Below are 27,560 nucleotides of genomic sequence, written 5' to 3'. Positions count from 1 at the left end.
CGACGGAAACCAGATCTGTGGCTCTAGCAAGCTTTAAAATCTAAGGAGCATCAGCAACTGGGCGGAACAGATTCCTCGGCCCCCACCCCCTGATTCTGATTGGCTGCGTGAGCTCGATCATTTGCATTTCTGACAAACTCCCGGTGCTGATGCTCGGATGGGGTGGGGGTGGGGGGCAGTCCGCACTGTAGGTAGCAGGAGCCTTGAGTTCACATTCCTACTCTGCCCACCACACTGCTTAGGACTGGATAACTTTTGTTGGTGGCAGGGCGCGATGGAGAGACCCTTCGAATCTGGGAAGCCGAGGCCTTGCAAAGCCCCAGTTTCCTCTCCATCCCAAATCAAGGCCCCAGATTTGTTATCCTAACGCCTTGCCTTGTCATATAGGTCACTTTTAGTATTCACTCTTTTCTCCAGAAAGCCCAATGAGCCGTAACCACACCCAGAGCCCTTATTTATGAAGTTGTGGACCAAGGAGCCCTGGTGTACAGCGAGGCCTCGGCCTGTTTTACTGCTTCTCCAATTTCCACTGAAAGGAGTCGTTAAATATGAACACATTCATTTTATTGTCTCCTCTGGGTTCTGCCTACTTCACCCTCCAGTGGAGAGCTACCGCGTCAGCCTGCAAGGAAGGAGCATCAGCAGGAAAGCCTGCACTCGGGGCGACCAGGAGAGGACGATACCACCTGCCCCTACAAACCAACAGGCTTTTCTACTCTCTACCTCCCTCTTCCCTTATATTGAGCACGACAGTGGCACCCAGAGCTCTCTGTAGGCCTGTCTGTGGCACTTGGGGCTAGAGGCACTGCTGATCTATGGTGTGGGATTCCTGGGAAATGGAGCACATCTCTCGGAGCGTCCCAGGGGGAAGCAAGCACAGCATAAAGATCTTGAATACTGAGAAAGGGCATTGCCTGTATTAGTAACTATCCTTGTTCACAGTCCTGATAAAATACTAATTATAATAATTTAATAGTAGCTATCATCGACTGAATACCCAGCTACATGGAAAAGTCATTTAGGTATTAGACAAATATAACCACTTCGTACTCATAGTAGGAAACCTGTGGAGTGGTTATTATTAGTCTTGTTTTCTAGAGAAGAGAATTACAGTTTCATAACTTGCTCCAGGTTACAACACTGAGATGTGACAAATTCAGGACGTGAACCCAAGTCTGTCTGATGACAAGGACTGAATTCTCCAAGAAAGGAATAAATTTCATTGTGAAAACCCAAGTTCGGGAGGTTCAAAACATCCTACAGATATTTTCCATTTCTCAGGGGCCATTTTTGGAAACCCAGCTCACAAGAAGAGTTCATTATCTGCCACCAGCCCTTTCCAGGCCCCCTCAAAACCACGGCATGTGAGTCAATGTCTCACTTGAAGGAGATGCTCCCCAAGTTTTGGTGAATGGGCTACCATGTTCCACTGCCTGCACGGGAGCTCTGAAGATGCCTTTATCAGTGATGGGATGCATGGATATCAAAGGAACCCTACGTGTCAAGGGCCTGATTGATCCATCAGCTTCCCAGGACCAGAACTCCACACACCCTCACACATGGCCACCCCCTCCACATCTGGGCACTACTTGGAAGTGGCAGATGCAGGAGGCAGAAAGCGTGAACTCTGCTCAAGTGGTGAGAAGCTATCTTCCCTGGGGAAGGCGGTCTGCCCCCCTACCCTGCCACTCCATCCAGAACCTTCTGGCTGAGGTTCCAGTCTCTTACTAGCTCCATCAAGAGCATCTCGAAACCCAGGCTGACCTTGAGCCAGGTTTGGGGAAACCCCCTTACAACATATCTCATCTTTCTAGAACAGTGCTATCCTATTGAACTTTTTATTGATGGAAATATTCTATGCTACCCTGCCCAATATTGTAGCCACTAGCCCCAGGGGACTACTGAGTACTTGAAATGCGGCTAGTGTGACCAAGGAACTGAATTTTTAAATTTGATTTAAGTCATGTAAATTTAAATTCAAATATCCATAGGTAGCTACAGGAGTGGACAGCATGGTTATAAATTTATCCGAAGAAAATCTGCTCTTCTTTCTCAACCATCTCTGTCTTCTGATGAACTTGCAAACTTGTACTGCCTTATTCATCCTAAGAAAAGTCTCCAGCATGAAGGTTTCCAGCAGACATTAGCTCCATTTTGCAATACTTAGAAACGTAAGGTGCCAAGTGAGACAACCATTCAGATCGTCAAGAGAAAAGGGGACTCTAGAGTCTCAGAGTTGAGTTACAGGGTGCCAGGCCCTCTGGGCTCCCTCCTTAGACTCTTCCAGACCCTGCTCTTATGGTCTGTCCACCTTGTGGTCAGAAAGAAAACACTCCCTTGTCATAGCATCCTTAATATTTCCCCCTAGAAATCAGTGACAAAGGCCAGGAGAAGCTCACTGCTCAGGAACTGATAGGAAAGATGGAAAGTTTGCTTCTCATTTCTGATCCCTAGACTTAGTGTTCACCAGGGGAACTGCAGGGGTTCAGTGGGGACTGGCTGTGGGGTTAGGGGTGGGGGCAGCAGTCCTTGCTTACCTAAGGAACTTGTTCAGGTCTCCATGCTTCATGTACTCAAAGACCATGATGAGCGGGTCCCCATCACCACACACCCCGTAGAACTTGACAATGTGTTCGTGCTGCAGGTTGGTGAGTAGCTCAGCCTCCCTCTGGAAATCCTTCCGGGCAGCCAGGGTGGGATCCTTCAGGGCCTGGAAACAATGCGGGACATGGGTTTTAGCAACCACAGGGCAAGGGCCTGTCTGCACCCTTCCTGGGGAGAAACTTGCCCATGATAAAGCCTATTGGTTCCCAACCAGTCAGATTTCGATCAGGGTTTAAAGGCCATGAGGTGACATCACAACAGCCAGGCCCGATTCCTTCCTTCCTCAGCCGTTCATCCTTGCAGAAGCAGAAGCCAACTTCCCGACTGTGCCTCCCATCCACTGGTCAGTGATCTCCGTGCGTGGTCATCGCAGAGCCCTTTGCTCCCTGAGAATTTGCATGAATGGCGGAGGGAGCAGGAGGCTGTGCATGTGGATGGCCTGACCAAGGCCCCTTCCCCTAAGCTCTTCTTGAAGAAATGGTCCCGCAGCTAAAACTAACAGTAGAAAAACCGCCATCCCATTGGTTTAACTTTGTAAATTAGCCTATGCCCAGAGCCTACGAGAAACCAGGCATAATGAAGCCTCCTTGCCTTTTCTAGTCCCTGCTTTTAGATTGTGAAGGAATGTATGTTTGCAGAGAAACATCAACATGCTGGCTTCTAGAAGACATCTGTGTCCTTCTAGTGGGAAACTGAAGGAGGCGCTGGGATGGGGGGGGGGGTGGTGACTGCAGCTGTGAATGGCAGTGAGCCAGCAGCAGCTTCAGGATCTGCCCAGAACCGGGACGGGGTCAAGTCCTGCGAAGTCCCAGGGCAGGATGGGCAGGTGGGCATCTCGCGGTCACTAAAACACCACAGCATAGCCCCTGTGGGGTGGCAGAGCCCAGGGTGAACGGAAGACCACAGACTGGGGTCCAGGAAGACAAATGGAAGAGGGGTGTCACGTGTGAGTGCGGGCGCTCGAGCACCAGAGGGGGACAGTGAGACCAAAGTAGAAGGCTCAGAGCCCCTCTGAGCCACAGGGATGCAGCTGGGCCAGCCAGAAGGAGAATGAGCAGTAAAGGGGGTGGGGGGGTTCTCTTCCTGGACAGGGGTGCGCGCACATTTCAGGCTTCCCTCCCTTCCCTGCGAGCTCAGAAGGCAAACGGGGCCAAACAGCCACTTGCTCCCACCGCACCAACACAGTTCCGTCCCCTCACCAGACACAACACCAGGCCATGAGGGAGGGAGTGTGAAGTTTGCACGCTATTTTCAGATTCGTGAAAATCTAGACAGGCATGGGATTGGTTTGCATCCTCTCTGCCAAACATCTGGTCTTTTTGGTGATTGAGGCAGACCGACCTTCCCTGTAGATCATGTTACTTCTGAAAGGCCAGGCCAGCCAGGGGTCTTTCGGTCGCCTTGACCACGCCCATTATCTGGAATCCACAGGGCTGCCTTGCCTGCGGGGTTGTGCATAGGCAAAAATCCGATCTGGTAAGGCCCATCAGACCTCCATCAGTCACCAGCACACATTCCAGATGATGCCCTTTGAGCATGAAGAGGGCCTTAAATATCACCAGCTTCCTCCCACCTGCTCTCTTCCGGAGCTGGAGAAACTGAGGCCCAGCCCCGTCTGGGAGGCAGCACGCATTCGAACATCTCAAATGACGGAAGCGTACCATTAAACCGGACCTCAGCCATCTCCGGGACCCACGGTTCCGTGCCAGTGCCTCTAGGGCCATGGTCTCTTAGCCAGAAATCAAATCCACTCCGACTTCGACCAGCACCACTACTCACTCTTCTCAAACTTCGGAGCTTTCACCGAAAATGTGTTTGATGAAATGATTCTACTGTTGACAGAAATGTTGGGATTTATCTAATGCAGATTTCCCACCTCACAGGTGAGGAAGCCGAGGTCCAGAATGGGGAACTGACTTGCCAAAGACCATACAAGGAGCCATGGCATGGATCCGGAGCCTGGGGACACTTTCCAGGCCAGCATATCGGCTTGAATTAATTTACCAGATGAATCGGCCACTAGGCTTGTCCCCATAGGGAATGGGGGGCACAGATGTGAAAGGGCAGGGTGAAAGGGCAGAAGACAGGGCCACCAGGCAGGACACACTGCTGCTGACAGAGGCGCCGGGCCCAACGAGGATGCTGGGCAGGGAGGGCTGACTAAGACCGGAAGGGCGGTGGGCAGTCCAGCCCGTGGCTGACTTTGTGGCTCTGATCTCATGGGTTCTGCACGTCGGCTCTGGCTGCCTTCTCAGGGAAGCTGCTAAGAAAGGAGCACGCCACCGTGGGTCCACGTCCAGCCAGAGCAATGATATTTGCCAAGGCTTCTTGCTATGCGTGGAAGGAGGCAGAGTCATGGCGAGAGGGGTCCTCTCCGTGACCCAACTCCTGAGCCGTGTGGTCCGGGCCGTGGGTAGAAGATGACTGCCAGTGATTTACTTATTTCCATGAAGAATAAGGGGGGGCAGGGAAGAGGAACCCAGCATGGGTGGGATGGGATACTACAAAGATTTATGGGAATGCTGGATTTATGGGAGGGAAAAGTAGATCAAATTTGGGGCCAGCCAAATGGCCTCTCTCCATCTCTATAAATCATTCTCTCTCGCACCGTCTGGACGCCGATGGCAGTCATGGGATTTTTGTTCTCAGCTCTCAGGCAGTGCCAGCCGGTGTCCCCAAGCCTGGCACTCCACACTGCCAGGCAGATAGGGGTTCCTCATTCGGGAGACGGGGCACAAAGCAACAGCTGTCCCCCAGTCTCTCCACAGCCCTTGTCCACTGCCAGCTCTCTCTCTCCCTTCACACCGGGTTTTCCAGCTCCCGGGTCCAACTTGAGGTTTCCATGTAATTGGCAAAGGGTCAGTGCGGCATCAGGGGGCCAGGGCTGCAGGTGGCCCCAATTCCCAGGGATTGATGCAACTGGGACAGAGATGACAGGAGGAGACTAATGAGGAGGAAAATCATCTCAGTGGCTCTCCCGCCCTTCTCCGTGGCATCCACACTCAATCCATTCTTTGGAGCTGGGAAACTTCAAAGTGGACCACCAGTCGGGGGCACCAGGAGCACACCAGGGGCAGAATCGGGGCTCAACACTGTGCCAACTGTCGTTGTAGGGAGCCGGGTCTTGCCAGAGGGTCTCTGAAACCAAGGAGGCTCCCCTCGGTCCTCTGAGCAGTATCCATAGATCAAAGAGGTCTGGAATTTACCCCACACCTCATCTCCTTTCTTTTCCCCCAAAGTTTGAGGACAATTGTGCTTTCTGATCTTCCCCTCTATGTGGACCATATCACATGCCCACCCCAGCCCTGCGTTTCCGTGGGACTGTTTGGTCAGATAGGAGGGAAGCAGTCCAGATGGCAAGAACATTCGAATTTCTTGGGGCGGCTGGGTGGCTCAGCACCGACTCCTGATTTCAGCTCAGGTCATGATCTCAGGGTCGTGAGATCAAGCCCCTCAATAGGCTTCGCCATGAGCACAAGCCTGCATAAGGTTCTCTCTCTCCCTCTCCCTCTGCCCCACCCCTGCTTCTTCTCCTCTCTCTCTCAAAGAAAAAAAATAGTTTCAAAGTGTTTGGTTTCAGATTTCATTAGTATACTGAAACTCATTTAATATGTGCAGAAAGACACACATTCCTAAATGTTCAAACTTCTATATATTCAAACACAGACATACACACACGTCAATCTACACTTTTTAAGTATAAAAATCATCTCTCTCCTTTTCTCTCAAAATCCACTGTCACTTCTCTTTGTTGACACTCCCAAATGATTTTATGAGAGAGGAAGCTGGATAAGTTATTACAAGCACAGGTACCCTCCTCTCATCTGGCTTCCTGGCTTACAACTGGCCATTGGTTTCTCATTGTTTTTAGGATACAGTCCAAACCCCTTAACACACTCATGGGCTCTAAATGTCAGGTCTCCCCATCTCTCTCTACTTCCTTTCTTCCATGCCCTTCCTCTCCCTCACTCATTACACTTTGGTCCCATTGGTCTTTCTGTCCTTGGTACCCACCAAACTTTTACCTGCCTCAGGCCCTTTGCACGTGCGTACTTTTGGCCAGAAAAAAACCTCTCCACTAAGTTATATCCACATGACTGGCCAAATTAATTGGTACTGTCTGTTAACTCTCAGAAACACCCCGACTGAAACCCATTATGCCTTGAATACTCACTGCTAGTTGGATACCCAGACAGATATCTCTGTCCCAGAGGGGAGCTTGCCAAGGGTCAGCTGTGATTGTTTCCCAAAATCATTTATGGTCCATCTGTTAATGTCATTGCTTAATGTAATGAAACATCACAGAAACCAATGAAATATGAGTACAAAGAGTTGGCTGCTTTTCTTTCTTTTCTTTAAAAAAAAAAAGATTTGAGTAACTTGGGGGACGTCTTGGTAGCTCACTCAGTTAAGAGTCTGATTCTTGATTTCGGCTCAGGTCATGATCTTGGGGTCATGGAGTCAAGCTCTAACTTGGACTCTGTGCTCAGCGAGGAGTTTGCTTAAGATTCTCTCTGTCCCTCTCCCTCTGCCCCTCCCCCACCATCTGTGCTCACTTGTGCTTTCTCTCTCAAAAAAAAAAAATCCATATTTTTTTAAAGATTTTTTTTTTTTAATGTGACAGAGGGAGCAAGAGAATACAAGCAGAGGGAGCAGCAGAGGGAGAGGGAGAAGCAGACTCCCTGCTGAGCAGGGAGCCCCACACGCGACTTGATTCCAGAAACCTGAGATCATGACCTGAGCCAAAGGAAGATGCTTAATGACTAAGCCACCCAGGTGCCCCAAGTTGCCTGTTTTTATGGAACTTAAGGTGAAGGCTTTATTTTTTAATTTTTTTTAAAAGATTTTATTTATTTGACAGAGAGAGAGACAGCAAGAGAGGGAACAGAAGCAGGGGGAGTGGGAGAGGGAGAAGCAGGCTTCCCACCAAGTAGGGAGCCCAATGCAGGTGAAGACTCTGGAAAGACCTGCGAAAGGTCAGTGGTTAAAAAGTGTTAAGAGGAAAACCTATTTTTTAAGAAATTGGGAAAATACTAAAAATCTGAGATTCTACACTCAGATTGTCTCACAAATATTTTCAGTGTCTGTTCCAATGTAAACTAACTGAAACTAGAAATCATGAACACCCAAAACAAAAACAAAACAACTCTCCGAATGAAAAGGAACTCAAGAGTTGCAGTCCAGACATACTGGAAGAAAGAGAAGGTTAGATCCAAATGTTTAAAATTATCAACAACCACAACATTAATAAAGTTAATTCTATAGGAATAGGCTGATAGAGATGTTAAAAAAAGTAAAATTGCTCAAAGACAGTAAAGAAAGAATTACTCAAAACAAAACAAAACAAAAACCAAAAAACCAACAAGATGGTATGCAGCCAAAACCGGGAGAAATAAAATTAAGATAACCAAAACACCATGAACCAATTAGATAGCTTGGAAGTAGATTATACGGTTCATGGAAGTTAAAACAAAAGCGTCCACAGACAGGACAAACCTTACACTAGATAAAACCACAAGAAGAATGCATGACTCAGAGCGATGCTGAGATTCACACAGAACACAGCATGGTGAGACAGAGGGAACCGGGAAAGGCGGTGACGAGGGGCTCCTCCCCTCCTCTGTGAAGGAGAGGGGCTGCCTGGATCTTAGGTGCTCCCACCATTGACTCGCTGCAGGACCTTGGGCGAATTTCCTGACCTTTCTTTCTGCGCCTCAGTGTCCACTTCTGTAAAATGGGGAGAGTGATGGTGCCTGACACTTAGGGTGGCTTGTGAGAGCCAAACACTAACCCGCACACATTACTGACAATGGGGCCATAATCGGTGCTCCCCATTACATGCTGTTGCTATCATCCTGAACACCGCCCTCCTCCTCCTCACCTATCCCTTCTGGGCTCTCATGTTCTAAGATCCTGAGATGGAAGCTACATGGGCCTGTGTGTCCCCTTGCCTCCTCCACCCCCAGTGCCTCACACGGTGCCAGCACATAGTAAGTGTTCAATAAATACTTATGGGATGAGTAAATTAAGCATATTTTCAAGAACATGATCAATCGTTGAAAGAAAAATCTTTTATAGCACACTGAACTATTACAAAGCTAATATTAGTGTATCCTCAGTGTAAAGAGACAATAAAACACTGCCAACCTCCCATGCCCCACTCCTCCAATATTCCCTCTCTCCCCCCAAAGGTAACCACTACATTGACTTACAGAGGTCATGGGCTTGCTTTTGTAAAACAGTTTTTACTACCTAAGTATAAATCCCTAACCACTAGATTTCAGTTTTACCTGTTTTTTAAACTTGAAATAAGTGGGATCATATATACAACCTTATATTATTATAATTATATATTAATATATTAATAGTTACAACATAATTATAATTATAGTTAATATAATTATATATTATCACATTATATATAACATCAAATATATGATGGTGATGAGATATATATGTGTATATATATATATTTCTAGATCTGTCCTTTTTCATTCAACGCGCTGTTTTTGAGATTGTTTATTATTACATACAGCTATAGATCACTCATTTTCTTAGTTGAATAGTTTCTTATTTTATGAGCATACCACCTTTATTTATCCATGCAGCTACCGATGGACATTTGGGGCTGTTTCCAGTTTTTGGCTATTGTAAATAATGCTTTATGAACGTTATTAGACATATCTCTAGATAGCTAGCTAGCTAGGTAATAGGAAGGGAGGGTGGGAAGGTGGGTAAATGGGTAGGTAGTTGGATGGTGGGTGGATGGACTGATGGATGGATGATAGAAAGAAAGACAGATACCTAGTGGATATAGGTCTAGAAGTAGAAGTGCTAGGTCACACAGTTTGATGTTCTAGAAAACCAAACTGGTTTTCAGAATGCGTATACCACTTCACCTTCCCACTGGCACAGGAGGGACATGCAGTTGTGCCCTATTTTTGTCAGCACTTGCTATGATCACCACCGTTCAGCCATTCTGCTTGGCATTCACTGGTATCTCATTATGGTTCAGTATGCATTTTTCTGATGATAAATTAGACTGGACCCCTCTCTCATTCTCCCAACAGCTATCTGGCTATCGGAGGAGACTCCCTGAGATCTTGTGAACAAGAATATTCTCTGTCAGATGATTATGTCAAAAGGGCATCACCGATTTTAAAATATGAATTACGTGACTTTTTTTTTTTAGTTTTACTTATTTATCTGACAGAGAGAGAGATCACAAGTAGGCAGAGAGGCAGGCAGAGAGAGAGGGGGAAGCAGGCTCCCTGCTGAGCAGACAGCCTGAACTGGGGCTCGATCCCAGGACCCTGAGATCATGACCTGAGCCGAAGGCAGAGGCTTAACCCACTGAGCCACCCAGGCGCCCCTGAATCATGTGATTTGAATGCCAGGTTTGCAGGACCCAGATGTCCAAATTATGCTCTTGTCCCGCTCTCTTTCCTCCCTAAGTATTCTCTTGTCCCCCCAGCCGATGGCAAGCATCTTTAGAACAGATGCTATGAGGTCTGCTCTGTCTCCCCCAGTGCAAAAAAATCTTGCCAATTGACTTAAAACCACAATTTTGGGAAAACCTAACTTTGGGTTACACTTGGATGTGTACTCTGAAAGTCCACCAACTACCTGCACCAATATGAGAGCGAACTCAAGAGGAAGGAGGCTGCACAAAGGAGTCAAATCTGAAGAGGATGAGAGAAGCAGAAAACACCATTTCTCGGCCCTTCTCCAGGAGAGATGAGTGTCTTCTCCAGGGGCTGTGTCTGGGTGCATCCCCTAGGCAGCAAATGGTGCAAAATCCCAGGGCACTCAGCTCCTCCAGGTTCCCGGACTCAAGGAGAGAAGAAAACCCTCTTAAAAGGATGAAAACAGAAACACATTTTTCTGTGTCATCCAATCTGGGTACTGTCCCTTAATGCCCGACTGCTCAGCGAGAAACATTTCCCAAGGTTTGGGGCCATCATTCTATTTCTTGCTCAATGCACAAAAATGTCCATTTCATTTACCAGTGCCCCGAGGGATGCTGGAATGCCCAGTGGATTCGTGTCACCCTATAAATTAAAAGTTTGAGGGAAGTGCAGACTCTTTGGGGGACAAAATTAGAAATCTTTCCACTTCCCTGGTCCAAGCCGTTTAAAGACACCCTCACTCACCAGACCATCCCGTGTCTACGGAGGCACACTGAGCCAGTTTATTCTCAGGCTGCTCAGGGTCACAGCTCCAGCCTTCCGAAGCCAGAGGACACCCTATTGACCTCGGAGCAAGGGCCCGATGGCGTCTGATAACGACTAGAACCCTTTCACCCCCGGAATGGAGTGAGCCTCTGCTGCCGGCTCCCCGGCCCCCAGCCGCCCCCCTCCTTCCTGGCAGCCCGCAAGTCCTCCGGGATTTACCTTCACAGCCACGAGCATCTTGTCCTTGGTCGGGCTGAGGTTGTAGCACTCGGCAAGGAAGACCTTCCCAAAGGCTCCCTCGCCCAGTTCCCGCTTCAGCACGATGTCCCTTCTCTTAATGTGCTGCACGTCTGTAGAAGGGGACAGAAGACGAGAGAGCGGCCCGTCAGTTCCAGGCACCTGTCCTCACCGCAGGGGGGTTGCCGCTTCTGTGCCCACGGCACGGACCCAGCTCACTCCTCACAACCGGCCTCGTGGGGGCGTGGGGGGCGAGTCCGACCCAGAACCAAACCCGTCTCAGCCCTGCCCCCAACCCACCCCTAACCGGTCTACATTACAGCGGCCTCGGCTGGAAAACAGAGTCCACAGGGTTCACGCGCAGGATTCTGGAACAATCAGCTACGGTTGCTAGACAGCGTGCACGTATAGGGCAGTCTCAGCAGCCACTGGCGCAGGAAAGCCCTGGGCATCGTGCGGGTTCTGATTCAGGAGGTCTGAGAGTCTGCAGGTCTAACAAGCTCTGTGGGGATGCCCGAGTGTCCTGGGCCCACGGACTGCACCTCCAATAGTGTGGTTTGAATCCCGGGCCCCGCCACCTCCTTGTTGGTTTTTTTGAGCTTGGGAAAGTGATTGCATCTCAGAGCCTCAATGTCCTCATCTGTAAAATGGGATTAACATCCAGCCATGCCTTCCTTGCTGAATTGTTATGACGATTAAATGAGAAGGCCTGCTTGAAGGCTTCGGCCCAGCGCCTGGGACAATCAAACGATGCACACACACCCGCAGACACACACACACACACACACACAGACACACACGGGCTCTTGTTACATAGCAGCAGCTGTATCGGTCTTAGCAAGGTGTCTGCTTTGTGGTGGAGACTGCGAAATGGGAGCTAAAATTAGCCGGAGGAAGCCTCTGCTTGACAAATCCCGCTCTTCTGAAAAACCAATGAGATCGTGAAAGCCAAGACCAGAGAGCACCCTGGAAACACGGTCCAGGCAGAGAAGGGTTGCCACTGCCTCAGCTGACTTAGCGAGCCTGTTAAAGTCCGTCTTGCCAGGAGAAAGCAAGGATGGGACCCCAGGAAAGAAGCCTACAGAGGGCTAGTGCGAGCCATGGGCTGGTGATGAAAGGAGCACGCCCGGATGGAGACGGATCGCTGACCTTCCCGGGACTGCGCAACGGGCAGGCGCCCACCGCCCACCTGTAGGGACGTTAGGAAGAGCCGTGACAGCAGGGGGGGGGCGGGGGGGACTGCCTCAAAGGACCTTGTCGAAAACTGAGAACTGAAGACGGGGGAGTGGCAAGCCGACCATCCCCGTGAGTGAGGAGACAGGGGACAGGAACAGATGGGTGCAGATTGGTGTTTGGGTTGGCCTGGGAATTCCTTCCAGAATAGACTCCAAATCTTTTAGTTTGTTTGTTTTTTCTGTCGGAGTTCACGGTCTCCCCACCGTGTTCCAGATGACCTGCTGGAGAGGATCGGTGGGAGGAAGCGCTTGCAGACCATTTTTCTCTCCTCCCCAGCAAGACGGGCCTGCGGGCTCCCGGAGGCGCGGGCCGTGTGAGTACACAGCGGGGCTCTGCCCCAGTCCACACAGCAAGCGAATTAAAAATCGGTTCTCTTCTTTACACCCCGTGTCACTATTTCTCAGCCTCGGAGGAATGGGATTTGCTGGCCTTCAAGGGGAAGGCCAAAGAGTCTCCCGCTGAGAGAAAATGGGAAGTAAGGGCGACGCAGGGGAGGCCGTCTGCTCTTTGCTGCCTCATCGCTCCCAGGTGACCAGCGATGACGCACGGGGTCCGACAAGGTGAGCGTCCTGGCGCGGCCGCGGAGCGCAGACGGGCGGAGAAGGCAGCCGTGAGAGGCCAAGTCCACACCTCTGAACGTGCCGGGACTGGGGAGGAGTGAGAAGCCGGGGGCACCCGGACCAGACCTGGCCCCTCCGCCCTGTACGAGCTCCTCACAGAACATCTTAGGACTCGGTTCCCTTGTCTATAAAATGGCTGTGGGAGGACACACAAGTTCTACTTACCTGCTACTTGCGCTGGTTACGTGAAGGTTTGTAATTCCTCGAGTCCTCTAACACGGCAGCGCGCTTTTGGTCTTTGCATCGTTATGGATATTATTTTACAAGAAAGGGAAGCAAGGGCCAAGTCAGAAGTCCGCACCTGGTGGCTGAGTTGGGACTGGAATCCAGAGCATCGGGATATGCCAGGGTAGCCAAACCACAAGGGGACAAGCCCCCTTTGGTCCTAGACCCACCCCAACACCAGCCTCCCTTGGTACTGTAAGAGGGCATTGCCGTTCTCAAACTTGAGCTGCGACAGAATCTTCTACAAGGCTTGTTCAAACACCCTGCTGGGCCCTTTCTCCCAGAGTTTCCCATTCACTTCACTAGGTCCAGGCTGGAGCCTGAGAACTTGCCTTTCTAGCAGGTTCCCACGTAATACTGACAGTGCTGATCTGGGCACCCCACTTCGAGAACCACTGGGACAGGATGGCATTTGCAGGGGAGGGATTAGCCAGCTCTTAACAGACAGTCCCACACCCACAGATGTTTTATTCATTTCTCGCCCCCGGAAGGCCTGCAATCCTCGACTGACCAGGGGCTCCTCTCCCCCACCTAGCTGCACGGCCAAGGCTGAGTCAAGGTCCCTCTCAGGGACTCAACTGCTCAGCCATGCGATGAATGAAGGTCATGACTCTCTCGCCTTCTTGTGTTCTGGACACATCCCCACAAAGGCAAAACAACAGGATTTAAATTCCTGGATCCTTTAGTCCAACTCTGGGCTGGGCGACCTCATCAGCCCCCCGAGCTCTGCTCAGTCTCAGCTGCCATGAGGGCAGAGGGACGGAGGAATTCCACAGAGAGTGGGCTCTGTTCAGCTGCCTGGGCTGGCCCGTGTCTTAGAGCCCACCAGCTCCCCTCTCTCCCTCAGCAGCATGAATCACAAGCCCGGAAAGGTTCAGACAAGTCAAGTGGACGCAGCAAACAGGGAGGCATTTCTCAACTCTCCCTCCGTACCCCAGAACTTGAGAGCCTGGCGGCAGCAGAACCCCAGCCATAGGAGAGGGGTAATGGCTGTGGGCCTTGAATGCATTAGTGGGGGCACAGGTGACCACGTTCCTGGGAACTCTGCTGCTCTCCGCAAGCACGGAGCAGAAGCCTCCCCCAGATTTGCTAAGGGATCTTTTTCAGAGACTCGGGAACACCCAGGGGCTCAGAATAAAACAGGCCTGGCTCACTCTAGTTGTCTTCAGGGAGAAGTATTTTGAGAGCGATACCTGAGCTTAGTCTCCAAAAGGGGGAGCGAGATCTAGAAAGGGCAGCAGTAGGGATGGAAAATAAATATAGATTCCATTCGAGCATAAATCCTCCCCCAGGAGAGAACACCCCGCCAGTCGTGGGGATGAGGAGCTCCGCACGGCACATGGGGAGAGAGGCTGGGTGTGCACCAAATGTGTAGGCGAGTCACTTCTATACGGAAAGCCCCGTGTACCGACAGGACTCTAGACCCCGAAACATCATCTGAGCAGCACCTTATCCCTGAACCTAAGCAGGAAGAAGCAGGGCAAAGGGAAGTTCATCGGTGGCCAGTCCTACCCCTTGGTCAACATTCACTTCTGATGATAACCACGAGAGCCGAGGGTGATTGTGCCCCTTTCACAGATGAGAAAATGGAGGCAGGGCTAACTCTCCAACGTTCACAGAGCATGGCCAAGGAAGGCTTCTCTCCCTTACATGGCTCCCGCACTCTAGTTCCTTCCAGTACTCAGGATGGCCTTTCTTCTGTCCTCCCCTAATTTGTGGCCACTAAGACCATTCGGTCTACAGAAGGTCAACCCTTCATCTTCCCCTTCTTCCAGCCTTGTCTGACTTCTCTTACCCCTCTCCTCCTGGGACTCTATAGCCCAAGGGAGAAGGAAGGAGCTTCCTTTCCAGAGGCCCCAGAGGAGGAGTGGTGGGAGGGGACCAGGGCGGGAGGAAAGGGCGCTGCTCGGGCCCTGGGAGATGGCTGGAGTGAGCCATTCCCATTTCTGACATCCTCTTGTCTACTTGGGCCTCTTTTTGTGCTTATTTTTAGCTCACACGGCGCTGCTCAGAGCTGCCTCTGGTGAAGCCATCTGACCTGCACGCCAAGTGATGGATTCTCCTAGGAGGAGAGGGCATCAATCTCCTTTTACAGCCTGGCTGGCTGGCCCGGCAGAGTCTGGGTCACAGGGCTCAGACGCCGGGACCCTGGCAGGGGAGGAGGAGGGAGCGGGATGCACGGCCCAGGCCGTGGGAACACCTCCTAATCTCCAGGGAGGAGAGGCAGCTGCGGAAAGCGGGGGGCCAGTGACCAGGGGGAGCGGTCTCTGCGAGACGACACGGAGCTCCTGGGACTTTCTATCCGGACTCTTCCCCTAGCTTCTTCCTTCAACACGGCCCCCTTCTGGGCTCTGCCAGGGGAAGTCATCCGTAGAGTTTTTCTTTCCCGCAGGACAACCGGTTCCTCAGACAAAACACAACGAGGAGTTCTGTTTCAGTTACCGCTACATGCATTTTCCTCTGTACCGAGGACCAAGATAATTATACCATATGTATGGGATTCACTTCTGCGAGGTCTTCCAGGCCTGGAGTGAGCTTGACCTAGGGCGGATTCACTAATTCAAGGAGGTCGCAGCCACCTCCGTCCGGGAGACCTCAGAGGCCTCGGAGCTCAGTGGGCAGGCTGTGGTCATCCCCTTGCCCTCCCCGTGTGCACCCGAGCTGCCTCGCCCAGCACTTTCTGTGACCTGCACCGATCTGCAGGACAGACAGACGTGGCTGGGGACGTCAGTGACCACTGTCAGCTTCACGTCCGTGTTCTGGGAGAACAGGGCTGTGCCCGGCGGAAACCGCTCAGTGCTGCGGATCAGGCATGAAGAGGAAACATAAAACCCACGAAAAACGGGGATGCTGAGCAACGGACGACTGGGGAAGAGAGACAGGTCTGTGTTGGAGCCCGGATCCCGCCGCTCACTGCCGTATCCACCGCTGGGCTGTGGCTCCTTATCCGTAGAATGGGTATGTGAGTATCTATGCAGCCGAGTTTTAGGAGGACAGAGGCATGCTTTCTGGATAATAGAGGTCGTCGGAACTGTCCAAAACATAACGGGTATTTAATACAAGTGTGTTCCTTCCCTTCTACAGGGTTTTCATTTGACCTGAGAGCTCAGTCTACTGAGAACCAAAGAGTGACTTGGAAAGAAACCCGAAGAGGGTTTGTTCTCCTGCAATAAAATGGCTGAGGCTACCCTAGGGGGAGCCAGTGCCGGCTCGGGGGGCTCCCAGCAGCCGTCCATAACTGCCACCATGATGTCCAACCTCCTCCCTCTACAGAGTCCAAAATAGTTTGCGGGAGGAGGTTGGTCAGACAGTGGAATAAAGACATCGAAGGCAGAGACAGCCACCTACTAAAGATTACTATTGATCAGGAGGAAAAGAAACAACCAGACGCCCCAGGGTCGGCGGTTATGAAGAATGGTGGTCCCGACTCCACTCTGTGTCAGCAGCAAAGTCACGGCCCCAAGGCTGGCACACTGCCTCAGTCAGACCCAGGCTGTCCTCACAGAAGGCCATTGGCCACCTCGGTGCCTTGGGTGGCCACTGTCCTAGGAGGCCACGCACTTAGGCAGCTCAGAGACCATCCCCCCTGAAGGCTGCTCTCCCGAGGGACTGAGAAGCAGGCCCTCCCAGCACCCCTCAGGGCCAGCCAGGTTCTCTCTTAGCTGGGGCCTGATGGGCTCTCCTGGCTACCCCGCCTTCCCTGCTCGCCTGGCCCGCTGTCACACCCAGTGCCTAACTCGGTCCCAGTCTCATTGCGGAGACGTCTCAGGTCTTTCCTCCAGCGCCTCTGTGTCTCTCCATGCTTGTCTCTCTGAGCTTCTCGTCATCCCCTATGCCCTTGTTAATAATACAGACAAGTCCCATCGGAGCCAGGAACTGTGCTAAGTGCCCACCACACCTCATCTCGTTTGTCCTCACAGTGGTCTTAAACACAACATGCTACCCAAGTTCAAGGTGATGAAGCAATTTGCTCAAGGTCGCCCAGCGGTGACAGGTGGCCCATCAGACTCTAGGGTCCAGCAAGCACAGGCCACCCTCCTCCCCCTCACTCACAACAGCCTCCCCCTCACCAGGCTATGCCATTCCTACCAGGGTAGGACGCTGCTTTCTGAACCGGCAAAGCCCACGGCAGAAATCAATCACATCTATAAGGACATGGAGAGAATCCTTTCCCTCATCCCTGCCACCATGGGTCGTCACTCCCCGAGCCCAACAAGAGCAGCAAAGTCGGCTTCTGGAGATGAGGATGACCCAGAAGGCACGAATGCGAGACCCTGATGCCTCGCAGAGCAAGAGAGGGTCTCCTCAGCCTCGGGGCTCTCACATTATGAGGTGAGTCCAGAGGGCGCTCGTGTGCAAGATGGAGGGGGGGGAGAGTCCTGGCAGGAAGGGGGGGCAGTGCGGAGAGGGAACCAGAGAAGATGGGAGGACCTCGGAGAAGTGTGTGTTTTCTTTGCACTAGCCAGACCCGAGGGTCCCGGGCTGCCAAAAATGCTCAGAAGAAAACATCAATTCAATACCACACATTTAATTACACATGAAATGGAATGTCTTTAAATGGAAGAATAACATTCCCGGGGCTCCAACGGTGGGTGTTTGAAGTGGCAGGAGGGAGACAGAGGGCCAGCTCTGCATCTTTGAGGGGGAAGGAGACTGCCACGAGAGAGAGCGGGACTCCTGCTTTTGCTAGAGGTAGGAATTGCTGCCCGCCCTTCCAGATGCGCCCTCCCCGCTTCTCGAGACCCCAGTGGCTACATCTCCTTTTCCGCCAAGGGGCGGTCAGGTGGGTAGAACTCATCTCCCCTCTGGTATCACACAAGGGCAGAAGCAGGTAAGCGTGTGCCCTGACCAGCTGTGGACCGCTGCCGTGGTCTGCGGCCGACCCGCTCAGTCTCCCCATGGACGGGAGAGTGGGGCGTGGCCGACCCGCTCAGTCTCCCCACTCTTCCAAGGCAATCCCTGGACGGTTCGCGGGCAAGGAAAGCAAGAGGACCTCCGGGGTGAAGCCGACTCAGGGTTGACAGAACCTGAGGCTGCCGCTGGCCAGTCTGGGTCCCATCCCAAGGCTCCCCGAGCTGGACTGGGACTCCCCTGCCCAGTTTGAGGCCTCGGCAAAAGGGGGCTGGCGGTGCTCAAGTCGGAGACCCGTGTGTGTCGTGAAGTTGTTAAGTTGTGCCCCAGCACAGGGCACAACACGCAGCAGGTGCTCACTCAGTATCTGGCGCGTGAGCAAAAGGATGAGAACTTCCCCCCCGAACCCTGCTGGGGACGTGAGGAGAAGAACATAGCAGAGAGGGGAGGAAGAAGGGAGGCTGAGGGAGCAGTAAAAGGAAAGGAAAGATGAGTGAGAACGGGAAAGGATCCAGAAAGTTCCAAAGAGCAGCCTTATTTATGTCCTGGCTCCAAGACTGTCCCCAGGAACCAGGACCACATTGAACCAGGACAGTTCTGAGACCTGCGTCCTGAGCCCCCCTCCCAGCATCCGGTCTCCCCAACAGAATGCCTCTGTGGTCTCCCGGGACAAAGCTCGACACGCACCCGTGTCCACTCGGGGGCACGTGCGCACCCCGAGGCAAGGGGTAACGGGTTAGGACTCCAAGACGCCATGTTCCCACTGAGACGTATACATAAATAAGACACCCTGCTGTTTCTGGAAATGACGGAGAGAGAGGATCAGCAGAGGACTGTCTGTTCTGGGGTGATTTCCAGCTCACGTTTCCTGACATGAGGAGTTCAGAGAGAGAGGGGGAAGTTCAGATGTGCCCCTCCCTACCCCGCCGCCGTCCCAGGTGCTACCCCGTGGAGCTCGACCTTGAGCTTGGGCACTGACGGGCACGCGGGGCCTCCCTCACCCACCCTGCCTTCCGTACCCACTCCCTTCATCTACGGGTCGCACTGGCCCTTCCCACGGTGACAGGACCCCTTCTGACTCTCATTAAGCACTGACTGCTCCAGCTGAGAGTAAAGAGCTGGAGAACTCCCCGAGGAGAGCATCTGGAATTGAGCAGCTAGGTGCTGAAAGACGAAGCTCAGGCTCCAACTGGAAATCTGTCCCTCCAGCAAGTTGCCTGGCTCCCCTTTCTCTCCCCCTCCCCCGGCCTGGATGTTTTCTTCCCAACTTGTCGGTGACAAACTCTCACTCCAAATGCCCATACAAGGGGCCGGTCCTGAGTCTTGGTGTCCCCAGAGGCCCTTCCCCGCCAGCAGTTTCCCCAGGGATGCGGCTCTGTCCTCTCAGCCCTGGCATCTAACTCTGTCCCCCAAGTCCATCCCGGGACACTGTGGCTTTTCATCAGCAGACACAGGGCAGAATGTGTTCAAGGATGTACCTTCTGGCTCTGCCCCTCGAGGCCAAGACACAGACGGCTGGGCCCCATGGAGCCCTGAGGATGCACCTTCACGCAGACATCCTGAGTTCAGGAAGCGGAAATGCCTAGGAAAACTTCCGGGTGAACTGGAGGGGGACCAGAGGACCAGTCAGCGACTCACGGGACATGCCGTCAGCCTTGAAGTCTACCAGCCCCCCTTAGATCCAGTAGGAAACGGAACCCTTCAGGCAGGAGCGGGAGGAATGGGCAACAATATATCCAAATACCCACAAACACCAATATATCCAAATACCCACAAACACATACAAAAAGAAGACAAAGACAAGAAGGGGGCCTTGTTACAAATAAGCACCAGTATTAAGAGCCAGAGCATAGCTTTGGAAGGAGGCACAACTCAGTAGGAATTCACGTTCAACAGAAAAAAATCTTAGGAGACAGAACTGGACAATTTTCCAAGCCAGGCTCAAGCTTCAATGTTTTCAAGCTTCAATGTTTCATGAAATTAAGAGAATACCCCACCCACCCATTCTTGGGTTCAGTGAAATTCTGTGTGTACAGTATCGTGTCTGAAGGGTATAGATCATTATAACAATGGCTACAAAGTTTCACAAAGGAATGTGCCTCCCGCTTGTTCCCTCCTTCAACCTTCCATGAGCTTCTCTGATTACTTAATCTCTCTGATCCTTGATTTCCTCATCTGTAAAATGGAGATAGAAAAAAAAATGCCGACCACACGGCCTTGTTGGACCTTTACATGACACTGGTGTTGAATGCTTAGAACGATGCATTAGCCCATAGCATCGATGTCTTCAGGGGGGGTCTCTGGGATGCTATTTGAGAACTCTGCTAACTTGGCCCAAATCCCCAGGCGTTTTCCCTCATAAATTCCCTGCATAAATACATAAAATAGGTCTGACAGATGGAGGGGCGCTTGCTCACTGTCCTCTGAGCTCCCCTCGGGGATTCATGCCCGTGCATTTTTACCCACACCATTCCTCCATCTGGAAAAATCAGCCCATGCCCCAAGAGCAACTCCAGTCCCATGTTGTCCCTAAGATCTCCTCCCGATCTTCTTCCAGATCTCACTGTCCCCGGAGCCCCGTGTATGCCAGAGGGGACCCCTCTGCCTACGTCACTTCTCCTCCTCTCACTCATCTCCTTCTAGGTAGCAGCTCAACACACGTTTGCTACCCGGCTGGAGGGAGTGAAGGACATTAGCAAAGGCCAGTGGGAGACTTTTTTGCAACATACGCTGAGTATGTTGAGACACAGGCTTCTGGGTTATTTGTGGGCACCGGCCCAGCCCTTAGATCTCCCACATTCACCAGCTGCCAAAGGGGGCTGCTGCCTCATGGCCTCCAAGCAACTCAGTGAAGATTTTAGTTTAAACAAGCCTAGGACGTAAGCAGGTAGCCCAGCTGAGGACACAGGACCCCATCATAGGGTCCTGGAAGGCCTTTCTTTGGGAAAGGTCGACTTCAATTCTGCCTAAAGCAGGAGACAGAGCTCAGGCACCAGGGAGAGGGGGAGCTGGGGTTCTCAAGGGAAGGAAAGGCAGGAGACCCAGGCCTTGGGGATTTAGAAATATATATCTTCTTATGGGGCTCTCGGGGTCTTTCACGAAAGACTCATCTTTCCTCTATGCAGGGCTGAAACTCAGGACATAATTGGGATCTTCTAGAACATACCTACGCTCTCTTTGGGAGGCTTTCACCCTAGGGGCGGCAGAAGACTGCTCTCGGGTGGCTCTGGTCACCCTGCTTCCCATCTTCCCCAGCCGCACCGGTGGGGAAGGGGTTGTGGTGACAAACCACACCTGCTAATCCCCCACACCCTCCCCCTGCCCAAGGGGCCGACAGCTCCCTCAGCCCTCCCGGCTCAGCTCAGCTCCCACACGCTTCCTTCCCCGCCCCTCAACACGGAATGTTCTCGGCGGCCGGCTCACCGTAAGCCCACCCCAGGATTCCTGGCCAGACCTCCCTTCACCTGACCACACCTGTTCTATCAGACTGCTGGAGAGCCCTGAAGGCCACCTCCACAGACAGAGGAGGCCTTTGGGGGCCTGGGGAGTCAGCGGCTGGGCCCCCTCCAAGGGGATGTTCCCATTTCCAGCTCCCACTCCCACAGCGGAGGCATCAGCCAGGCACCTCCCCCTCCCCACACCTCCCACCCTGGTCCTCGCTCTCTTCCGCCTTGTATCTGATGGGTTCAAGGTCAGAGGCCAGAGCCCCTGAGTCGCCACCACACAGGCCCTTGGCGTGGGCAGCCTGACCTCGGCGCGGCCAGCAGATTCGTTCCGCACGGCCTCCGCCGCCCCGGATCCGAGCCCCCGCTGCCTCAGCCCGCGTGCTCTGCCAGGTGTTTCCCCACATCCTCTGAGCTCACGTCCAAGAGATCCCCCACACCAGATGTTCAACGCACTGGCCGGTGGTTTCCTGGCCGGTCTCCTGAACCTCCCCCTACCCTGTAATTCCACCAAAAACAAAACAAAACAAAGAAAAGTTGGAATCAGCGGAAGGCTTGGTGCCCCACCCAACCCCTGGAATCCCTCCATGGGCTTGGTGGCTCAAATGAGGTCTATCTGAGTTCCTCACGTGCCAAGCTGCTTCTAAGGTCCCAGTAATGTCACCAGCCACACGTACGTGGTGCCTTGGACCAGAAGATCATTTTTTCTAGTTCTTTTGGTGCCCTAAGAAATGGAGCCACGTAGACGTTTGGGCTTTGAATGATGCCTTATGGTCCTTTGTTAGATCCCAGAAATTGGGGGTCATATGGCTGTTAGAACCAATGTCAGTGGGAAATCAGGAGGAAAGAAGTCTTCATTGGACACCGTTAGGTCTGTGTTCCTGACATGGGGCCACCTTTCATTGTTGGGTCTGGACACACTTGGGTAGTCCCCAAAACACCAAGACGGGGACTCTAGGACATGAGCCCCAGGAATCCACATAGAACATACTCAGGAGCCCAGTAAGAAACCATGTTCCCATCCCCTGCAGGGGGACCCCAGCTCCCTCTTCCCATTGGCCTTGGGGCCCTCTCCCCTCTCATCTTTCAAGAGACTGTTGCTTGATGTAGTGACCTCAACACACCCTCCGTCCACTGCGGTCATCTCTAGCACAGACCACTGTAACCCTCCTCTCCTGACGCTTCCCCACCCCTTTGTCCACTCGCTCTCCGAGAACAAGCCCTTCCGGTCCCCTTGCCCGCCTGCCCCCGCCTGTGTGGGTCCTTATCCTTCAGCACTGGCCTGCGCTTACTGGCTTCCTGCTGCCACTTTGCTCCTGTCTCGACCTTTTCAATATGTGTACTTTCTTTTTCTCTGAAATAGATCTTCATTGCTGCCTCCTCAGGCAGGTGTGAAGGGCTCCTTAAGCGCCCCCCCAACCCACCCAACCAGCACAAAGCATGAGCAGGGTGCACAGGCCGGGGCTGCCATCCCCCTCCCGCCAGCATTTGGAGAGGCCCATCCTTGTGCATGGCTCCCTAACACAGCCTTCCCGGTCCCACAGATGGAAGCCAGAGGAGCTAAGCGAGATAAGCTGTTTCCCACACCAGCTCTTTTACTCTATAAACTGGCTCTTTTCTTCTATGTCTCTTGTCTAGGAACTTACCCATTTTCCCATTTTCAGCACAGAAAGTGCAGAAGCTGAATGACCGGGCAGTAGAGCCCCTTCCTGGAAACTGGTCTTGTGTCAATTACCCACGGATGTCATCTTGTATAACTTTTCTGTATCTGTGAGATGTGGGATCAAACATACGTGAATCTCCACTTATTCTGGCTCATGCGTTAGGCGGAATGACTTAGGAAATCCAAGTTATAAAATCAGGAAGGAATTAAGTCTTTGGATCGAAGACCAGTCATGGAAAAAAAACTGGGGAAAAAAATGTTACCTGCAGAAGAGCAAAGCCACTCGATAAATGTCTCGTTGTAATGAGAAGACCCCCAAAAATGTCTCTAGTGGACCAGAGTTTGGTGAATGGAATTTGCTGCCTAGTGCTCGTGATTACTAATTTCACATGTGAAAAGCCATGGCACTCTCCACCTGGTGTGTGGTCTCTTCTGTTTTACTTTAGTGGGCATTAGAAAAAAAAAGGAATAATAAAGAAAAGCATCTATGTGCATGTATGTATGCACATAGATGTGCATAGACAGTGCATGCATGAGTTCCTGACAGCCATGGGGATATCGGGGGGTCTGAACTGTTACAGACCAATTTTTACCACTCAAGCACAATTCCCTGGCCATTGATTTCCCAGGAACGTGGTAGCAAGAACAAACCACAAGACGATATCATGTTCTACCCCTGAGGGTTTGCAAAGAGCAGGGGACGGAGAGGCCCTTCTTATGCCAGGATGGTTCAAGGCCCCAGAGCTGGCATCAGACACTAGCAGCTCTGCAACTGACTAGCTGTGTGACCCTGGACATCTTACTTAACCTCTCTGAGGGGACATCTGTCCCAATTGTGATTCCCCCTCGGATGTTTGTAAGCAAATGAAATGACATCAGTCTGCAAACCTCTGAGCACAGCGGCAGAACCCCAGGGAGCGCTAAGACCAAGATTCACTTGTACCCTCTTACCCGAGGGTGCTCGTTTGGGCTGCTGGCCGACGCTCATGCACTCCGGCCCTCGCGGACCCAGAGGCAAGCATCCGTTCAAAGGTCATCCGTCCTCTAATAGCACACTACTGCACCTGTCCACCTGACACGAATTTGTCTGCAGAAGACTCTGCCTGCCACTTCCAGCTAGAGAAAACTCTGATCGCTCCAGGCTACGGGCCTTCAAATAGGGCCGTTTGCCCGGCTTATAGAAGCTGTTTGTTCTCTACTGCCAAGGACCGAGGGTCAGGAGATCTGGGGACATGGCAAGGCACAGAGGAGCTGGAGGGCGACACATGACAAGCTCACGGCAGGTGGGAATCACTTGGAGTAGCTTTTACATTGGCACATGGAGCCGTCAGAGTGGCTGAACTCTGTGGCAAGCTGGCAAGCGAGGGCTCTGTGTCTGGGTCTCGGTCGAGAAGGGCATAGAGAGAGCGGGAAAATGTCCTCCCGTATCGGCCCCCACGAGGAACCCTTGCTCCAAACCTCCCTGTCAGCTCCAGCCACTGGCCCACCCCTGCCCCCAGCATGATGGGAAAACTGGACAGAGAAGAGGCAAGTTCTATAAAAATTGTCATTTTGACAGTAATGGAAACAGGGGTACCCACCTGGATCCCCCCACTTACTTGCCGAGGGGCCATACACTCACTCACTGTGTAATGTATTCAACAAATGTGTGTTGAGTTACAGTGTGTGTCAAAGCCAGGCTGTGTGCTGGGGGCTCAGTGGGGAGCGAGACATTTTTCTGGAGCTCAGGGGTCTAGCGTGGAGGCAGGTGGGTCACAGGCAAATCCAATCCCCAGGGGGGAGCCAGGTGAGGACCTCAGGGGCACCTGACAGGTACATCTAGCTGGGTCTTGAGGGGCTGGGGAGACGGCTGTGGGAGAAAGTCATCTATTCTCTCCGAGCCTCCGTTTCTTCTCGTACAAATGTGAAAATATATGTAAAAATGACTTTCACACAACAGTCAGATGGAGAGTGTTCTAGTTCTGTCACCCACCAACAATAGCAGTAAAAAAAAAAGTGCCTGGCTCACTGGCGTCAAGTTCGCCCAGGTACTTTGAGACGCGTCCCTCTGGGTTCTGGTGGAGGAGGGGTGTGTCGTCTAGAGGAAGCTGCCCAGGAAACCATCACTCTGACCACCACACTACAGTGTTCCAGTTGTGCCTTGAAATTTCCAGTCCCTGGGACACAGTGGTGGGTTTTACGGTCTCCTTAACCAAACAGCTTGGCTCTGGCCAATACCACTCAACACAACTTACAGAACCAGACTGCCTGGGGCCAAATTCAATCCACCCCAATCATTCTGTTCTGTGACCTTGGGAAAGTTACTTAACTCTCTGATTCTTGGTTTCTTTATCATTTAAAAAAAAGAAAAGAAAAAGCCTGCCTCATAGAAGTATGTTGAGTATAGGGGCGCCTGGGTGGCTCAGTGGGTTAAAGCCTCTACCTTCAGCTCAGGTCATGATCTCAGGGTTCTGGGATCGAACCCCGCATCAGACTCTCTGCTTAGCAGGGAGCCTGCTTCCTCCCTTCTCTCTCTCTGCCTCTCTGCCTACTTGTGATCTGTCTGTCAAATAAATAAATAAAATCTTAAAAAAAAAAAAAAGAAGTATGTTGAGTATAAATGTGTCAGTATACGTAGAACACGTATTCAAGGATCTAAATCAGGCATCATCATTAAAAGTCAGGTATCATCACCAACAACTTCGTCATCATCAACAAGATCTTCACCATCTTGGCGACTAGAGTCCCACAGAGGGGTCCTTCCGACTGGTGGCACCCTCCCTGTGGGAGGCTGTGTGGTGTCACTAAGAGTTCGGGCTTGACTCGAACCCAGGCTCCACTGCCACTAGCTGTGTAACCTTTTTGAGCCGTGATCTCCTCATCTGTGACATGGGCTAATAAGAGCACTCAGACCACGGTATTGTTGCATGATTAAATGAGATCATATACGGAGAGCAGCCTGGAACGAAAGGGGCTCTCAGTGAATGGCAGTGGCCACGTCCCTCTGTGTTAGCACAGAGGGAAGAAATGTTCATGTCTAATCTACATGTAGTCACTCTGTCCTTTCGGGAGGAGTGACACACTTCATGTAAGGGACAAATCACTCTTACTGCTTCCTTTACCTCTCGGAGACCATGAAAGAAGACAGAAACATGTTAAGCTCCTACGAGTTCTCCATCCATGGAGATGGACAGGAAGTAGATGGCCATGGTTTGGCAGAGCACCTGAATTCAGCTCCTTGCTTAGCAAGGAAGGAACAATATCATTCTGGACAGTGAGGTCTTGTGACTGGATCTCCCTGGGGAGTAACCATGGGAGAGAAGAAAGGGGAGCGTCGCAGCATGGGGGTGGCCTGTTGGTGGGGTAGCTGGAGCACTTTTCTGAACAGAAACGTCTAAGATCTGGTATTTGCTAATTTGTGTGGCCAGCCTATAACGTCAAAACTAGAGCAAAAGCCACTTCTCTACACACAAACTTGATGTGGGTGTGATGTTCTGAGCGTGAAACACTTCACCGAAGGCATGTGTCACTTACTGGGGATGAAGACCCGAAGAGCAGTGGTCCGTACAGATGCTGGGCAGCCTGTAAAGTCACGCAACCCAGTGAGAGCAGAGACCTTGAAGTTTTCATAAGAACCAGTTGCAGCCTCCGTGTGGCCGGACAGCCTCGGAGACACGGGGTGGAACGTGTATGCGCAGTGGGGCTCCAGGAGTTCCATCTGGAGGCTGCCCAACCATCATCTGGCTTGTGAAATCATCCTCATCATCCCAATCCCTCCCTACGGCCTCTGCTTGGGGGTCTAGTGGTTTTTCATACATGGTGCAGCCAAAAGAGAAATCTCACTCCTTACCCCTGCACCTGCCCTCCTCGGGGACTTCGAGTGTATAAATGGCGCTGCCATTCTCTCAGTGACACAAGCCCCTCATCCTCCAGCTTTCCTTGATGGCCCTTTCCCACTTGCCATCAAAGCACATCAGTAAATCCCATTGACTGTAGCCTCCAAACATGTCTTAAATCTGTCCTCATCCCCAGGAGATCCACTTCCTCCCCTCCCACCACCGCCATCGTCATCCAAGCTGTGACGGCCTCTCATCCGGGCAGTGGGCTCCTAACTGAGCTTCCGTTCTTCCCCCCACCCCTCACTCCCACTGGGACATGGCCAGCCAGCCTGGGTCATCTTCAATAAAAAGTGAAGTAGAAAGCTTCACGTCCCTTTCCTACTTCGTATCTGAGCTTAGAGTGAAAGCCAAGCTTGCTTTGTCATTGCTTATGGGCTCTGATCCTTCCTACCGCCTTGACCTCATCACCAGCCCTCCTCCAGCACCCACTCCCCTCTCCGCTCTCCCCCACCCCGCCCTTGCCTTTCCTTCTCTCCTCACTTATTTCAAGCTAGGTGACACCTTAGAGCCTGGCCAGCAGCCACTACCTGTCCCAGAATCCCCGCTCTGCTGCCCTTCCAGGGAAAGGAGTCACTTCGATCACGGGACGTTGTTTTAATTTTCATGCACAGCACAACATGACGGCCCTT

General features: G+C 52.1%; 1 protein-coding gene across 2 annotated transcripts in view; it reads right to left on the bottom strand.

Moving 5' to 3' along the window:
- The window catches only part of NTRK3 (neurotrophic receptor tyrosine kinase 3), a gene marked incomplete at its 5' end in the record, with an annotated part of 368,325 nt that overhangs the window by 48,590 nt on the left and 292,175 nt on the right, over positions 1 to 27,560 (bottom strand). For both annotated transcript variants that reach the window (XM_080809225.1, XM_080809226.1), the window contains 2 exons: positions 2,538 to 2,710; positions 10,998 to 11,128. In XM_080809225.1, the coding sequence (XP_080665351.1) occupies positions 2,538 to 2,710; positions 10,998 to 11,128 (304 nt within the window). The remainder of the gene's footprint in view (positions 1 to 2,537; positions 2,711 to 10,997; positions 11,129 to 27,560) is intronic.

The sequence above is a fragment of the Martes martes genome (assembly GCF_963455335.1).
Source record: "Martes martes genome assembly, chromosome: 7".
NCBI lineage: Eukaryota > Metazoa > Chordata > Mammalia > Carnivora > Mustelidae > Martes > Martes martes.
The sequence above is the reverse complement of the archived record's forward strand: the minus strand, read 5'-3'. Positions and strand labels throughout refer to the sequence as shown.